Here is a 17,818-nt window from a genome sequence, read left to right as displayed (position 1 = left end):
TCTTTCTCTCTCCTTCTCTCAGGGTTCTCTCTCTTTCCTTCTCTCAGGGTTCTCTCTCCCTCTCTCTTACCTTCTCCCAGGGTTCTCTCTCCCTCTCTCTTACCTTCTCTCAGGGTTCTCTCTCCCTCTCTCTTTCCTCCTCTCCAGGTTCTTTCTCTCTCCTCCTCTCTAGGTTCTCTCTCCCTCTCTCTTTCCTTCTCTCCAGGTTCTCTCTCCTTCTCTTTTTCCTTCTCTCCAGGTTCTCTCTCCCTCTCTCTTTCCTTCTCTCCAGGTTCTCTCTCTCTCTCTCTCTTTACTTCTCTCCAAGTTCTCACTCTCCTCTTTCCTTCTCTCAGGGTTCTCTCTCTCCCACTCTCTTTCCTTCTCTCTGGATTCTCTCTCCCTCTCTCTCTTTCCTTCTGTCAGGGTTCTCTCTCCCTCTCTCTTTCCTTCTCTCCAGGTTCTCTCTCCTCTTTTTCCTTCTCTCCAGGTTCTCTCTCCCTCTCTCTTTCCTTCTCTCCAGGTTCTCTCTCTCTCTCTCTCTCTCTCTTTACTTCTCTCCAAGTTCTCACTCTCTTTCTCTTTCCTTCTCTCAGGGTTCTCTCTCTCCCACTCTCTTTCCTTCTCTCTGGGTTCTCTGTCCCTCTCTCTTTCCTTCTCTCTGGGTTCTCTGTCCCTCTCTCTTTCCTTCTCTCTGGGTTCTTTCTCTCTCCTTCCCTCCTAGTTCTCTTTCTCTCCTAATTCTCTTTCTCTCTCTCCTTCTCCAGGTTCTCTCTCTCTCTACCCCTCCCCCCTTCTCTCCAGGTTCTCGCACTGTCCTTCTCTTCAGGTTCTCTCTCTCTCCTTTTCTCCTAGTTTTCTCTCTCTCTCTCTCCCCCCTTCAAGTTCTCTCTCCAGGGTCTCTCTCTTTTTCCTTCTCTTCAGATTCTCTCTCTCACTCTCTCTCTCTCTCCTGGTTCTCGCTCTCTCACCTGCTCTCCTAGGTCTCATTCTCTCTCTCTCCTTCTCCAGGTTTTCAATCGCTCTCTGTCTCCATCTCGCCAGGTTCTCTCTCCCTCTTTCCTCCTCTCAAGGTCTCTTTCTTTCCTTCTATCCAGGTTCTATCCAGGCTTTCTCTCTCTCTCCCTGTTTCCTTCTCTCAAGGTTCTCGCTAACTCTCCATCCCTTCTCTCTAGATTCTCTATTCCACAGCACCGCCGCCTCCCTAACACACTCACTCTCCTGGTTCCTCCTCCCTATCTCTTTCTCTCCAGATTCTCTCTCTCCTTCACTCCAGGTTCTTTTTTCCACCTGTCTCTCTCTCTCTCACTCACTATTCCCCTCCCCAGGGTTCTCTGTCTCACCTTTCCTCCATCTCTCTTCCACCTGTCTTCACCAACGACTTGCCAGGTTCTCCCTTAACCCCGCCCACCCCTCGCCCCCGCCCCCTCCCCTCTCTGCCGCATGCCAGTTATTCAGACGTCACCGCGTCCTTGCGTGCCCCCTTTGCCACGTCCCTGCTTGAAGGTTAGGCCCCTCCCGTGCGGCTCGAATCCGGAAAGGAAGCCGCTGAAGAGCTTCCCTTTGCGGGTGAGTACTGTACATTGTCGCCTCCTCTGCTTCCCACATTGCCTGACTCGGAAGGCTTTCTGTGAGGCCGTGCCGGCCGGGCGCTCTGCCCCCTGAGCGATGCTCCTGCCCGGATCCGGGTGGCATTAGCCATGCTGATAATTGGCCCGTGCCAGCAGCAACTGTTAAACCCTGCGTCAACAAAACCCAGTAATAACTAAACCCCGTGACGAGTAAACCCAACGATTACTAAACCCAGTAATAATTAAACCCATTGACAAATGAATCCGGCAATAACTAAACTCAGTTAGAACTGAACACAGTAATAACTGAACCCAATGAGACCCAAGAGAGTGACCACCAGGCAGTGGCCACAGTCGGGGAGGGTGACCAGCAGTCAGTGCCCCCCCCCGTGTCGGAGTGACCAGCAGTCAGTACCCCCTATAACTATGATATGAACTCATGGTGTTCGGGTAATATATTAGCTTAGATGGAGAGTTAGCTAATAAGAAACAAAGTCGAGAAAAATGGATCATTTTCAGGTTGGTAAAGTGTATTAGTGAGGTGTCAAAGGATCAGTACTGCGCCTCGACAAATATGATCGATATTAATGACTTGAATGCAGGAACAGTTACATTTCCTGATGATTCCAAGTTAGGTAGGCAAGCAATGAAGAGGACATAGAGTTTGCAAAGTAATGTAGACAGATTAAGTCTGCAGTTTTGGATAAATGACATAATGTGGCAAACACAGGAACAAAAACAAAGTTGCTAGAAAAGCTCACCAGGTCTGGCAGCATCTGTGGAGGAGAAAAAAAGAGTTGACATTTCGGGTCCAGTGACCCTTCCTCTGACTGCTGGTCACTCAAGAGGTGGTGGGGTGGTGGTGAAGAAACACACTGTCTGCTGGTCACTCTCCCTGACTGTGGCCACTGCCTGGTGGTCACTCTCTTGGGTCTTGCTGAGCTTAGTTATTACTGTGTTCAGTTCTACCTGAGTTTAGTTGTTGCCGGGTTCATTTGTCAATGGGTTTAGTTATTACCGGGTTTAGTAATCTTTGGGTTTACTTGTTCTGAGGAAGGGTCACCAGACCCGAAACGTCAACTCTCTTTTCTCCTCCACAGATGTTGCCAGACCTGCTGAGCTTTTCCAGCAGCTTAGTTTTTGTTTCTGATTTGCAGCATCCGCAGTTCTTTTGGCTTCTATTTTATAATGTGGCAAATATGAGGTTTGTTCTTGTGGCAAGGAGAGAAAAAGCAGAATATTTAAATTGGGACAGATGATACTGTAGAGGGATTTGGTTATCCTCAATGGAATAGAGTGTCAGTGTGTGCAAAAATGAAGAAATTTGTAAGAGGCAATTAAAGTTGAATATTAGTCATTGGTGGCTTTATGTCACTTTTGCTCATGAATGTGAGTTTAGTGTACTCATTTCTACATTCTCATCTTTCTTAGTCCATTGCATGTGAAATAGGTATCCTGTGAATGGTGAAGTTAAGGTATCAAATAAATAGTATTAAATTGTAAAGTAATTTGCATTGTGTTTATAATTGTAGTTGCTCCCCAGAATTGTCATTTAGAAACTAACATGAAGCTGATTTCTAAAACAAAATTTTAAAGGAATCTTTTGTTGGGGAATTAAACACCTTTGCTTTGCACTTGATGTCAGCATTGAGCACTAACAATTCAGCTTAAATCAATTTTAAACAATGCACTAATATGCCATTTTCCTAAAAAATGATTAATTTGTTTCATTCTGGTAATATTTACAAATCTTTTATGCACAGCAAACATTTGATCAAAATATGAATATTAAATGTAAATGACTTTGGTATCAGCAATCTAGTGAGTATTGGTGTTGTCCCTATCAAGATGGACAGGGAAGATTTGCAGGATGAATCGCATCCGGTTGTAAAACCACCTGCCAAAAGATTATGTTTAACAGGAAGTGGATCAACCAGCATTGCAGAGATCCCAGGAAACGGGTCAACCTGAAAGACAAAGGAGGAGATTTAGTTACGTGGCTCTTGTATTTGGGTTGTACAGTTATGTAATATTGACCCAACCCTGCTGTCATTTCGTATTCAGATTTCTATTTTATGATACGTGATCGATTGCAAATTGCTAATAAGTAACCAAAAGAAAAGTGCTCTAAGCTTCAAATGCAACAACCAAAAAAATTGTTAAACCATTAACTTGCAAAGAATATTAGCAACATTTTTAATCCAGTGGTTATTAAACTGTACAGGTACTTCTGGTTAAGTCTAAAACTGCTGTGCTAAATTAATATTCTTGCACAGTTGCTCCGTATTTCTCAATATCTATGTCAATTTTAAAATGTGACTTTAAATGTCACAACCAAGCTTTAAAATTTGAATAAACTAGGTTTAATAAGCCAGCTTTAAAACATGACTGAGAAACAATGACTAATTGTTGAACTTTTTAGTGCACTTCAAACCAGAAATTATATGAATAAAACCCACAAGCTACTTTTAGAATGAAATAGTTAGGCCTTTCTAGCTCTCTAGATGAAGAAAATCTGAATTCACTCAAACTGAATATAATTTATGCTTATTTTTAATCCCTTAGAATTAAATAAATCTAATATTGTGTTAAATATTAAACAAACATCGTTTTTTTCGTCAATTGGAGTCTGTGGCATCAACATGCCTCGTACAAGTTGCAAAATGACACTTTTTATATCACCACCACACTTCAAGTTACAGCAATAGATTCACCTTGGATACCAGTTAGTAATATCTATACTGATGTGGAATTCAACCACTTATTCCCTGAACATTGATACACATATTATAGTTGGAGGATAAATAACTATCTTGTTCTGTCTGGCCTACGCTTTTACGATTGCACAAATGCAAGGTGCTGACTATTTTGTGTTTTATTTATATTTATCTTTGAAGTAATCTTTTAAGTTCCACATTGAAAAATCCCATTTCTTAATGTTATTTCACATTACTTGTTTAACCATTAAGATTATATTGCCTAAGACATTAGTACTGTAATGCATAGCTCCCCAAGTATTTTGCCAACGTGGCCTGAAAATTGTCTCATTAGTGAGAGCAGAGCCTGTTAGATCAGGAATGCACGTTCATTGCTGTCTCAGAGCTTGATCTCACCAGTTTGAGGAACCTTGCACTAATCTGTTGCATAAGGTAAGGGAATTTAGTAGCAACACGCTATAAAAGTTAGATGCTTCCCTACAAGGCAGTGTGGAGCTGGAGGTACACAGCAGGCCAAGCAGCATCTGAGGAACAGGAAAGTCAACATTTTGGATCAAGACTGGGGAGGGGGAAGGGAGCTGGGAAATAAATAGCGGGAGGGGGCTGGGGAAAGGATGATGATAGGTGGATGCAGGTAGAGAGTAGTGGGAATGGTGGGGTTAATAGGTGGGAAAGAAGCTAGATAGATTGTGTAAGGTCAAGGAGGCAGGGATGAGAGGGAGGGTTGGACATGGGATGAGGACGGGGTGGGGAGATTTTGAAACTGGTGAATTCTGTGTTGAGACCATTGGGGTGTACGCTCCCAAGTTGGAATTTGAGGTGTTTTTCCTCCAGTTTGCCTGAGGTGTCATTGTGACACTGAATGAGGCCTCGGGTGGACATGTCACCAAGGGAGTGGGAGGGGGAGTTAAAATGGTTGGCATGTATAGTGTTGTTGATTATAGTGTACAGAATGCAGGTGCTCCACTTGGTTTCCACAACATAGAGGAGACCACATCGAGAGCAACGGATGCAGTAGACCAGGTTGGATGATGTACAGGTGAACCGCTGTGGGATTTGGAACATTGTTTTGGGCCTTGGATGCAGGTGAGAGGGGAGATGTAAGGGCAGGTGTAGCACTGCCGATGGTTGCAGGGAAAAGTGCTGGATGTGGTGGGGTTGGTGGGGAATGTGGAGCAGATGAGGGAGTTGCAGAGTGAGCAGCCCCTACAAAAGGCAGACAGCTGTAGGGAGGGAAGTACCTCTTCGGTGGTGGGGTCAGACTGCAAGTGGCGGAAGTGTGGTGGAGGATGATAGAACATAGAACATTACAGCACAGTACAGGCCCTTCGGCCCTCGATGTTGTGCCGACCTGTCATACCGATCTGAAGCCCATCTAACCTACACTATTCCATGTACATCCATATGCTCGTCCAATGACGACTTAAATGTACCTAAAGTTGGCGAATCTACTACCGTTGCAGGCAAAGCATTCCATTCCCTTACTACTCTCTGAGTAAAGAAACTACCTCTGACATCTGTCTTATATCTTTCACCCCTCAATTTAAAGCTGTGCCCCCTCGTGCTCGCCGTCACCATCCTAGGAAAAAGGCTCTCCCTATCCAACTCTGATTATTTTATATGTTTCAATTAAGTCACCTCTCAACCTTCTCTCTAATGAAAACAGCCTCAAGTCCCTCAGCCTTTCCTCGTAAGACCTTTCCTCCATACCAGGCAACATCCTAGTAAATTTCCTCTGCACCCTTTCCAAAGCTTCCACATCCTTCTTATAATGCGGTGACCAGAACTGTACACAATACTCCAAGTGCGGCCGCACCAGAGTTTTGTACAGCTTCACCATAACCTCTTGGTTCCGGAACTCGATCCCTCTATTAATAAAAGCTAAAACAGTATGCCTTCTTAACAGCCCTGTCAACCTGGGTGGCAACTTTCAAGGATCTGTCTACATGGACACCGAGATCTCTCTGCTCATCTACACTGCTAAGAATCTTACCATGAGCCCTGTACTTTGCCTTCTGGTTACTCCTACCAAAGTGCATCACCTCACACTTGCCTGCATTAAACTCCATTTGCCACCTCTCAGCCCAGCTCTGCAGCTTATCTATATCTTTCTGCAACCTACAGCATCACTATCCACAACTCCACCGACCTTAGTGTCGTCTGCAAATTTACTAACCCATCCTTCTACGCCCTCATCCAGGTCATTTATAAAACTGACAAACAGCAGTGGACCCAACACCGACCCTTGCAGTACACCACTAGTAACTGGTCTCCAGGATGAACATTTCCCATCAACTACCACCCTCTGTCTTCTTGCAGCAAGCCAATTTCCGATGTGCCAGATGCGGAGGTTGGTGTGGTCATATGTCAGGACCGAAAGGACTCTGTCTGTATTTTTGTTGGTGGGTAAGGGGTTTTGAGGGCAGAAGTGCTTCCTGCAAGGGTGCACCTAGTTAATGGAGAGCAACAGAAGGGAAAGGAATTGATCATTTAGTATGCCATTAGAGGAATTGTCATTTTGGCCAGTATCTAGAACTGGGTAGATTCCATGTTCTTTTACTTAGGAAATACTGTTGTTTGAGGCTCTAAAGTCAGGAATACAAGTTAAATTGTATCAATTCAGCATGACTTATAGATGTAGCGAAATCCTGGAAGAATTGCAATATGTTTTAGCATTAATATATCTTCCAAAATTAAATTCATTTTAGAATTCTGGGAAAGATGTGAATGAAGACAATTCATATTTAAATAGGCAATTAAAATTTGTAAAATAGAACTTTTAAAAAATGGAATGCGCTGGAGACGTCTGGCTTAGCTATAGTAAACAATTAATGCTTATCTTTAAAATGTTGCTTGCGTGTATTCCAAAGAATTTAGCCATAAGTATCACATCCTTGGACCATCAGAGATTTGATGCTATGCAGGAAAAACAGTAGAAATGCAGCAGTCATAGGCAATCCTGTAGTTAGAGAAATGGACAGATGATAAAACTGCTTATTTTAAGCAATTGAGGATATATCTCATTTAGACTGGGGGATATTCTAATTCCAGATGTCCTCGTGCTTCAAGGACTGCAACTCCCCCCCGCAGTGGCCGAGAACTCCCTCGACCTTGTCTCCCGCGTTTCCTGCAACACATCCCTCACACCCCGCCCCCGCAATAACCGCCAAAAGAGAATCCCCCTAGTCCTCACATACCACCCCACCAACCTCCGGATACAAAGCATCATCCTCCGACACTTCCGCCATTTACAATCCGACCCCACCACTAAAGACATTTTCCAACCCTACCCTTGTCTGCCTTCCGGAGAGACCACTCTCTCCGTGACTCCCTTATCCGCTCCACACTCCCCTCCATCCCCACCACACCTGGCATTTTCCCCTGCAACCGTGGGAGGTGCTACACTTGCCCCCACACCTTGTCCGTCACTCCCATCCCACATCAAGCAGATGTTCACCTGCACATCTGCCAGTGTGGTATATTGCATCCGCTGTGCCCGGCGTGGCTACTTCTACATTGGGGAAACCAAGCAGAGGCTTGAGGACCGCTTTGCAGAACATGGTTCGCAGTAAACAACTACACCTCCCAGTTGCGAACCATTTCAACTCCCCCTCCCATTCCTTAGATGACATGTCCATCCTGGGCCTCCTGCAGTGCCATAATGATGCCACCTGTAGGTTGCAGGAACAGCAACTCATATTCCGCTTGGGAACCCTGCAGCCCAATGGTCTCAGTGTGGATTTCACCAGCTTCAAAATCTCCCCTGCCCCCTACTGCATCCCAAATCCAGCCCAGCCCATCCCCCCCCCCTCCCTAACCTGTTCTTCCTCTCACCTACCCCCTCCTCCCCACCTCAAGCCGCACCTCCATTTCCTACCTACTAACCTCATCCCGCCCCCTCGACCTGTTCGTTCTCCCTGGGCTGACCTCTATCCCCTCCCTACCTCCCCACCCATACTCTCCTCTCTACCTATCTTCTCCTCTATCAATCTTCAGTCCACCTCCCCCTCTCTCCCTATTTATTTCAGAATCGTCACCCCATTCCCCTTTCTGATGAAGGGTCTAGGCCCGAAACGTCAGCTTTTGTGCTCCTAAGATGCTGCTTGGCCTGCTGTGTTCATCCAGCTCCACACTTTGTTATCACTAATTTTCTGTAATGCTTTTTAAAAGATATTTTCCCTATTTATTATATTACCAGACTTCCCTATCTCTTAGCATAACTTCATTTTCAGCTTGTGAAGGGAAATTCGCAATTTTAATTTAATACTTTTACCACCTCAGCCTTGGCATGAATATTTCCTTTTGAGCCCTTACTAGGCTTAACTTCTTCCCTAATAGCCATATACCTATTTTGTGAATATAAGATGTTTGAAGGTTCAATTCAATGTTGCATGCTAATTTTTCCCCGTAGCTTTCCTTTTTTCTCCTGCATTGCACTTTTCAGTTTCTTCTTGGCCTTTTTTGTAGTCATCCTTATTATTAAGTATTATTTTGTCATAAGCCTGCTGTTCCTGTTTCATTTTTTAAACTTATTTGCTTTGTCATCCTGGTAACACTAGCTTTGGATGCTCCAAATATTCTTTTCCAAAGGAATATGCTTAGTTTGCATCTGAATCCTCTCTTCTCTGTTCAATCATACTTGAAAAGGTTTCGTCAATGAGCTAATCATTTGACCTTGTCTCATTGTAATTTACATTGTTCTTTCCTGCTTCAACCTATTATTACATTTGTCAGTCCACTTGCACTGTCTGTCATTTCAATGAATTCTTTCCCCATTGAGCCTTTTAGCTTTTGCCTTTTGGACCTGTTTACAAAACATGGTGATTGACTAGCAACGTGCCAGTATACTGTTCCTGGCACTCTTCAAATACGTTTGATTTGAGAATTTTAGTACAATTTCATCCACATGCAGTAATGTAAAGCAAAACAAGTGAAAGAAACTGAATTTACAAAGCAAGATTTGTTTTGACTGTGTTAAAAGGTTGTATTAATCTAAGTAAAAGTACCTTTGATTAAGATTTTCAAAATATTTTATATTGCTTTAAATCAGAGTACCAACTGAGCCCTCCTCTTGCCATGATTCTTGATGACACACCGTTGTTTGATCCGATCATGTTACATGACCTGGATTGGAGCCAGAATATGGTGAAATTTTCTCCTGAAATTTCTCCTCTGAACCCTGGGGATGGATTAATTATGAGGCCTCTCTGTACTGCTGACTTCAATAGAGGTACTGTTTGAACTGTAATTTCCATCTTACAAGCATATAGCAATACAAAATTATTAAACTTTTAAATAAAGAGTCAATTGAAGAAATTAAAATTTAAAACAATTTTTCAGTCTAATTAATTTTTGGAACTACTTTTATTGGAGACATTTGCTTCAGTGTTGAATTAATTTGTACCTAGGTTCCTTATATCAATGGAAATAAAAATCAGGGGAAATGTAAAATTAGCTGCCAACCTGCTGTTACCTGTTTTACACTATCACGCAAAGTCAGAATGCACCAGCTTGTGTAGAACTCACTGTACTAAAACCTTTTTGGCTATGCTGATGTAACTCATCTAATTTTAATTTTTAAACAGGTCTCTTCAAGGTACTTGCACAGTTAACAAAAGTAGACCAAGTTGCACCTGAAATATTTATCAGTAAGTGGACAAGCACCTTCAAAATTATAATGCATTTAATTTCAAACCATTAAACAGTTTTTCTCTCTCTTGTAATGATGTTGTGGACTGTAAAGATGTTCATTTCATTTCAATATGTGAAGAAACTCTGCGCTGCTTTCTAATATGGCCCAGTCATTAAATTGAACCAAACAACTATGGTAAAATATAAAAGGCACTACTAGGACCATAACGATTCAAGGATGCTCATTGCCATTTTACATGAGGGGCAAAGGGATTAGTATAAGTGCACATCTTGCTAGTTACATTGACAGTCCATAAATTGATTTTATTAAAAAAAGCTTAATTATAAATTTTTCAAATGACATAATTTGAAAATACAGTAAATAGTGAGGGGAGATAATATGACAAATAAAGGATGTGTTCGTTATATACTTTGCTCTGCTCCTCTCAATCCCATTCTCTTCTACTGCCCCCTCATGCGCTGTCATCCTTGGCCTCCTTCACCCTTTAGTTGAAGCAGTTTTCCACTTACCAGCTTAAACTAAAAAAGGAGAGGTGAGGTCAGGTGAAGAGAAATTTAGAAATCCATAGAGAAAAGTCATGGCAACAGAGCATTACAGCAATTGGGGTAAAAATGAGCAGTATAGGAGGGACAAAGAGTTTAAGAGGTAGCTTCAAAGGTAGTTAATGGTTTGTTATGATTTTCTGCAGATTAGAAGTTAGAAAGTTGTAACTTTTCTGTAAGAAATGAGGGAATGATAACAGAAAATTATAGGCTTGTTAGAGTGATATCAGTAATCAGAAAAATGTTTGAATCTATTAATGAGCAAGTCTTATTGACGTCTACTGATAGAATTTGTTACAGCTTTTTGCGAATGTGAAAAATAGGCTAGTTAAAGACGTGTCAGTATATGTAGTGTACCCAGATCTCTAACAGATATCTGATAAACAGTCTCACAATAGGTTAATACACATGATAAAGGTTAGTAAATAGGGACAATACATTATCAATATGGAGGATTGGTTATTAGGTAGGAAGTGGAGAGGTATAACTGGAGATTGGTATAAATAACAATCAGTGCTGAGCTTCCACTATTTATAATTAATAAAGACTTTATAAATTTTTTAAAAAGTCCAAGTGTATTCGAGTTTGCTGGTGGTATAAGTTTATGTGATAATGTAAATTTTGAGAAGGATACAAGGATGTTCCTAAGAGTTATAGACAAGGTTAAGTCAGTGAGCAATTATTCACTTTTGTAATTAAAAATGAGAAAAAAATATTTTTAGAAATTTCAAATGTTCAAAATATTGATTAGAGTGTTTTTGATGTACTTCTGCAGTAACAAAGTTAGCATGCAGGTATAGCTTTCTTTGTCTGTCAATCATCCACCAATCCACAAACCAGCCCTGAATCTTAGTGTGCCATTTGCTATCTTCCCAATTCATTACTGTTTTTTGGGAACAGCTTGATGAGATGAGAGCAACTGCTTTTGACATCAATGCAGCATTTAACCGAGTTTCGCATCAAGGAATTCTAGCAAAACTGCAGTCAATGGGAATCAGGAGAAATCTGTCTTGACTGTGCAATACCACCAAAGGAAGCTGATTGTGGTTGTTGGTGATTAATCATTTCCACTCCAGGTCACCATTATAGGAGTTTATCCAGGACAAAACAGCCCAATTGATTGGCACCTCATTCGCCATTTCAACCATCACTCTCACCACCACTGACAGAGTGGGCCAACTATGATGCACTGCATTAGCTCACCGAGCCTACATTGACTGCAACTTCCAAGCCCGTGATATCATGTAAAAGACAAGGGCAGTATATGTAAGGGAAGACAGCCACTTCCAAGTTCATCCCCAAGCCACATGTTTTTCTGATTTTGGAACTGTATCATTAATCTTTCATTGCCACTGTGTCAAAATCATGGATCTCTCTTTCTAAAAGCACTGTGGGTCTGCAGCAATTCAAGAAGGCGGCTCATATTACCTTCTCCAGAGCAATTAGAGATAGTCAATAAATGCTGGTATAGCCAGTCAAACCCATATCCCATTGACAGATTTCTAAAAAAAAATTAGCAGTCTGTCTGAAGCAAATTGTTTGTGTACCAACATTCACATGTATAAGGTGGAAAAACATAACTGGGAAAATTAGATGAAAAGAAATCTTTAGAATTTGTGTAGTAGATTGACATGTTTAAGTGTTTTGGAGCTAATCACATAAAGCATAGCATGTTTAATTTTGAAGCATTTATTTTTTGATTATCATATTCTAAAACTTCACAGAAAAGTTTGAGCACATGAAACAAACTGGAGATTATTATACCGTTGTCATTGAAGACACACATCTTGGACAGGTTATTGCTACAGCAACGCTAATAATTGAACATAAATTTATACATTCTTGTGCAAAGGTAGGTCTTCAATGGATATTATAATGTTAACGTATACTTTTACTATGGTTATGAGTTTTCCATTCAGATCTGGAGCTGACATTTGTTGATAAAATTTTGTATTTAGTCTTTTCTGCTTTCTAGCAGGGTATAAGTTTCGCAAAGGAAATGAATCGTGCATGTAGTAGATAGACAATCTGTTGCAGCAAATTTTTACCATTCAGAGTGATAAATTTGTCAATAATTAACCATTAAAATTTAAAACTAAATGAAGCTGAGGTACTCTTTTCTTTCAAATTTAGCGAGGGAGAATAGAAGAGGTTGTCGTGAGTGATGAATGCAGAGGAAAGCAACTTGGGAAACTGTAAGTTTGAGTGTTTTAAAATCTTACTTATGTATTTTGTTATTGTAAATTACCTTGGTGAGTTTATCTAGGTGATCATTGTATTTACTTTCAAAATTCCATTTAATACTTTGTTCGTGGAACATTCTGTACCAAAATATATGTAGCTATGTTTTCATTTGTCTTTATCCTCTGACTTTCACTGAATCCTTCCCAATGCTTGACTGATTCCCTAAATGAATTAAAGTCAATGGGAGGCCCTATTGTCTCTATTGCCCCATTCCTGAATGGGAATGTCCCCATTCTACATTATCCCACACATCACATTAATGTGCATAATCCTTTGTCCGTACGCCTGACCAATATGTAACATCGAGTCATAGTAAGGTGTCTTCAGTTTAGACCATAATGACTGAAACTGGTCTCTAAATTCCATTGCTATATTCTTTCCTCTGGTAGGTGTTCTTAACTAAGTGATGATTTCTATTTGCTCTCTTTTCAAAAGCTTTTCTACTCATGATATTATGCCCCTCACCCTGGCACTAGAGAGGCAATGTACCGTTTGAGATTGTCCAATTACAGCCAAAATGAAAATGCTATTCGTAATTTAGCTCTTTGCTTCCCCCCATCTTTGCCTGCACTAGGAGGTTTAAGATCTTTTCCTTTCCTCCTTATCATAACATGCAGCTATATCAAGCTTACTAGCATAGTATCATTAACTAACATTAAAAATTCTTGAGACTGTAAATCATCCTCCTTCTCCTCATCCTTCAGTCCTAAAACACTTGCTTCTGATCCTGTCTTTCCTTGTAAACTTTTCAAACATCAGAGACCCTGCAGTCCTGGAGTTGCTTTTCACCTATATCTCACATTTTCAAAAATTATAATTGTGTAACTAGGTAAGAACAATAATTAAAAGCATAAGTCTTCTCCATACCTCTGGTTGTGGACTTTGAATTCTCGATCTGCTTGGGTGTAGTAAATTTACTGGATTTTTCTGACACTTGATGTAAATTTTTTGGTGGCAGAATATTACTACTGATGGTAACTACCATTGATTTTGATGCAGTTCAGTCTGAGATTTTCAAGCAGCAAATCTCTCAGGGCTGGTTTGAATTACTTGAGAGGGTCAGGGAGAAACTTCGCAAGTTTTACATTTCCTACATGATCTACATGCCACCCTTCCCAACCTGTTTGGTATGTGATTACATAATAGTTAAAATAATAAATACAAGTAGACTTTTCAAGATTAGTTATGTAAACAGAAACATCACTGTGAAACTAATTTGAAGTTTAGATGTTGGATTCAGTTCATGTCTTTGGCTACATTGTTGTCTTCGAGTAACAACTGAATAACTGAACTCAACAGACAAGCGAAGATTCAAACTTGATATGTATTGTGCTGGTTGGTTTCAGTTGGGGTTATGGTGAGTGCTGTAATATTTTGGGACGCACCTTAACTGAAGTTTTTGAATTATAATTAATTACAATTACAGACTGGATCTTAAGAAAGCCAACCTAAGGTTTACTAGTCCTGATTAGTTACAAGACCCCTTTACAGGTATAAATATGTTTTCTTAGATTTATTGTAACTGGTACAAAAGAAATGGTACTTAAAAAGGCAGGGGGCCCAGCCGATACACATACTTCCCTTCTTGTACATCGAATCACTAAAACATAAACTTTGTTAACCCTTACTAAGTCACTAACTTTGTACATGAAGAAACTCATCCTTGTTTCTGGTTTATTAGTGCATTAACAGTACGTGGTCAATGTTGGATTGGTTAGGTAATCTAGCGCTGGCTTCTTGTGATCTTGATTATGGCTTTGCTTAACAAAAAATAAATCTCATTAACAATCTTCACAATTTCATAATTTGATTTTTTAACAAAAATATTAAATTTTACTGTGCTTTGCCACAAAAAAGTCTGTTGTTTAGTTGTATAACGACAGTGCATTTTGAATTTTCAGTAATATTGCTGTTACATGTTCCATGTTAGAGTCAGAGTTCTACAGCACAGGGACAGGCCCTCAGGCCAAACTGATCCATACTGACGAAAATGTCTATCCACACTAACCCCATTTCCCTGCATTTGGCCCATATCCTTCTAAACCTTTCCAATCCATGTATTTGTCCAAATGTGTTTTAAATGTTGCTAATGCCTCAACCACGTCTGCTGGAAGCTCATTCCATATACGTGCCACCCTCTGTGTAAAAAAAGTTGCCCCTCAGGTTCCCATTTATTTTTTCCCCTCTTACTTTAAACCGATGCCCTCTTATCCTCGATTCCCCAACCGTGGGAAAAAGACTGATTTTTCACCCTATCCATGCCTCTCATGATCTTATCCACTTCTATTAGATCCCCTCCTCAGTCTCCTTTGCTCTGATGAAAAACGTCCTAGCTTGTCGAAACCTTCCCTATAACTCAGTCCCTTCAGTCCTGGCAACATCCTTGTAAATTTCTTCTGCACTCTTTCCGTTTAATAACATGCTTCCTAAAGCAAAGTGACCAAAACTGAACACAATACTCCAAGTGCACCTCACCAACGTCCTGTACAACTGTCTAACTTCTATACTCAATGCTCCCTGACTGATGAAGGCCAGTGTGCCAAAAGCTGCCTTCACTGCCCTGTCTACCTTTGACTCCACTTTTAAAGAACCATACACCTGAACTCCAAGGTCTCTCTGTTCCACTATGCTCCTTAAAGCCCTACAAAACTCCTACCTCGATTGGACTTGCCAAAATGCAATACCTCACACTTATCTATAGGAAAATCTATTTGCCATTTCTCAGTCCACTTCCCCAGCTGGTCACAAGATCCTGCTGCAATTTCTGATAACCTTCCTCACTGCCTATTTTAGTGTCATCTGCAAACTTACTAGTCATGCCTTGTACGTTCTCATCCAAATCATTGATTTAGCTAACAAACAGCAATGGGCCCAGCACCGACCCCTGAGTCGCATCACTAGTCCCAGTTGATAGTCATATGTTGTTCTACCTTAATATTGTCTAAAGGGTACTATTGTGAAAAAAAACCTTTTTCATACAGGCTTGAAAATAAATGATCTATTACTAACGTGTAGCTATATTTTCTGTCCTATTGACAGGTTAGTTTCAGCCCTCACACTTCTCAGCAAGAAACTCAACTGTTACAAAATTACATTAGAGTGCCTACCAAAGAATGAAGCCTTCTATCAAAAGTTTGGATATAAAGCTACAGAAGAAGTGTACATGCAGTGCAGATTTTTCGACTGAAATTTACTTAATCAGTTGCTTATTTTTGTTTCTCAAAAGATGTTGGAGATCTGGCTGTATTATTGCTGTTCTGATCTATTACTGCAAGATTGCATATAGAATACTCTGGCATAAATGGCCTATTTTCTGCTTATTTTGGTGGTAACAGGATGTAGTTGAAATTTAAGAGATTTTTTTCCTCAGACTGAGCAGTTCTGTGGGTGAGGGGAAAACTGCAGCATAGTTCATGTTATTAAATTTTAACTGAGGGCAATCTAGAGCACTGTATCTATGAGGGAGTATTGTTTTACTTAGAAACTGAAGATAGAAAGAATTTTAACCAAAGTACTTTTTGTCTAGCTCCAAAACCTTTTGTCTTGATTTTAAGTAGAACTCGGAGCAGGACATTTCTATGCATTAATTTCTGTTTAGTCACTTAACTGGTAATTATGTCTGCCGTGATGCTCCACCTGCAACGTTAAACTAAGGATGCAGTTATGCTGTCACTTGGAAGTAATTCCACTTTCATTAAATGTAAAAGTTGCAGGAAACCTTGGAGCAGAAACTTGATTGGTCTTAGTTGCAGTAGTGTCAGTGTCTTAGGTTTTCAGTGCTTGGGCTTTATGGCACTTTCCAAGTTGAAACGGAGATATTAAAAATACTTGTGTGGCTGCTCCCAATTGCTGCTTTAAATGAGTTGTGGAGTTTTGTGAAATCCTGACTTGGACCTCTCTTGTAGGAACAATACAATATCAAACAGCCCACAAGGTAAGAGCCAGTGTTCTGTTAATGGTCTGGGGTAGCTTGCTGCAATGTAACTAAATCTAAGTATTATGACTCTAGGTCATGTGACTTATGTGGTTTAATTAACTTAAAATTGGATAATTCCAAAGCGCATTTATCTAACTTACAGAATGTTAATATTTTTGTTTAAGTATGTATAAATGAAGATAAACTGCTTGTACGGTGGGTGTTAACAGATTTTACTCACTATCTCAGATCTTAGTCTTCATGGTTAACATTGCAGATAAATCTACTATTTTCAGCCAGTTTATGGGAGTATCACCCTTGTCTGCTATGCATTATGGGAGTTGTTTGTTTGTTTGTTTGTGATAACTTCTTATTTTAGTTTGTAGAGTTGTAGCTAAATACAATTAATTTATGACTTAGCAAACTGGTTCATTTGAGAGGGCTCCTTAAATTTAAATATTATTCCTGAATTTATCCCTGCTGAATTTTAAGACTGTCTACTATGCCAATGATGGCTAAATATCTAACAAATTTAAGTTTAAAAGTTAGGATATATATTAAAAAATTCCAATAGGGATGCGGGAAATGAATAGTAATCACCATTTGATTACTGTGACAATTTACATATACTTAAAGTCAAACTTAGAACCGGAGATTTGGTATATATTGTATATAGTTTAGTCAAAGACAGCACTGCTTCCTTATAGGAAAGGTAAATTCTAGTGCAAAAGATGCAGTTAAGTAAAATTTAATATTCTGAAGGAATTTGCTTTACAAAAGATTGTATATTTTCACCCTTTTAAGAGTTTTGTCTAAACTATTGAGTTTTAGTTTTATATTACAGCATAAGAGCTGATATTTGTAGAAACTTAGTTTACTATTGATGTGGGTACATTGTACCATTTCTCACCACCCATATAATAGATAAAAAGAATTGCTGTATACTGGATCTGTCATTTTGTTGTTTAGGTGCTATAATTTATAGGACCAAGATGGTAAATGCCAACATGTAAGTTCAATATTTCAACTTCTGTTTACTGTACTGACTACTTTGTTAAAAATCAACACCCATCTTTGGGCCCAAAAATTACACTTGTATTATGCATTTTTTAAAAAAAAAATGAACTACATGAACTATACAAAAAAAAACATGGTGCTTTTTATTTGAATTACAGCTGCTTTTAAGTCGTCTTTGG

At 40.0% G+C, this 17,818-nt stretch overlaps 1 protein-coding gene across 1 annotated transcript; it reads left to right on the top strand.

The window, feature by feature from the left end:
* Positions 1–1,436: 1,436 nt before the first annotated feature.
* gnpnat1 (glucosamine-phosphate N-acetyltransferase 1) lies at positions 1,437–17,813 on the top strand. The gene is made up of 6 exons (XM_048538509.2): positions 1,437–1,548; positions 9,318–9,497; positions 9,853–9,915; positions 12,187–12,314; positions 12,596–12,657; positions 15,746–17,813. Exons 2-6 carry the CDS (start codon positions 9,344–9,346, stop codon positions 15,891–15,893), a joined length of 555 nt encoding a protein of 184 aa, XP_048394466.1. The 5' UTR covers positions 1,437–1,548; positions 9,318–9,343; the 3' UTR covers positions 15,894–17,813.
* Positions 17,814–17,818: the final 5 nt, after the last annotated feature.

This window comes from Stegostoma tigrinum, chromosome 10 (assembly GCF_030684315.1).
Source record: "Stegostoma tigrinum isolate sSteTig4 chromosome 10, sSteTig4.hap1, whole genome shotgun sequence".
Taxonomy (NCBI): Eukaryota; Metazoa; Chordata; class Chondrichthyes; order Orectolobiformes; family Stegostomatidae; genus Stegostoma; species Stegostoma tigrinum.
The sequence above is the reverse complement of the archived record's forward strand: the minus strand, read 5'-3'. Positions and strand labels throughout refer to the sequence as shown.

Coding starts and splice junctions, on each gene's coding strand:
- gnpnat1 (XM_048538509.2), top strand. CDS start 9,344: ATGATTCTTGATGACACACCGTTGTTTGATCCGATCATGTTACATGAC. Junction 9,916..12,186: donor TGCACCTGAAATATTTATCA/GTAAGTGGACAA, acceptor AAAACTTCACAG/AAAAGTTTGAGCACATGAAA. Junction 12,658..15,745: donor GGAAAGCAACTTGGGAAACT/GTAAGTTTGAGT, acceptor TCCTATTGACAG/GTTAGTTTCAGCCCTCACAC.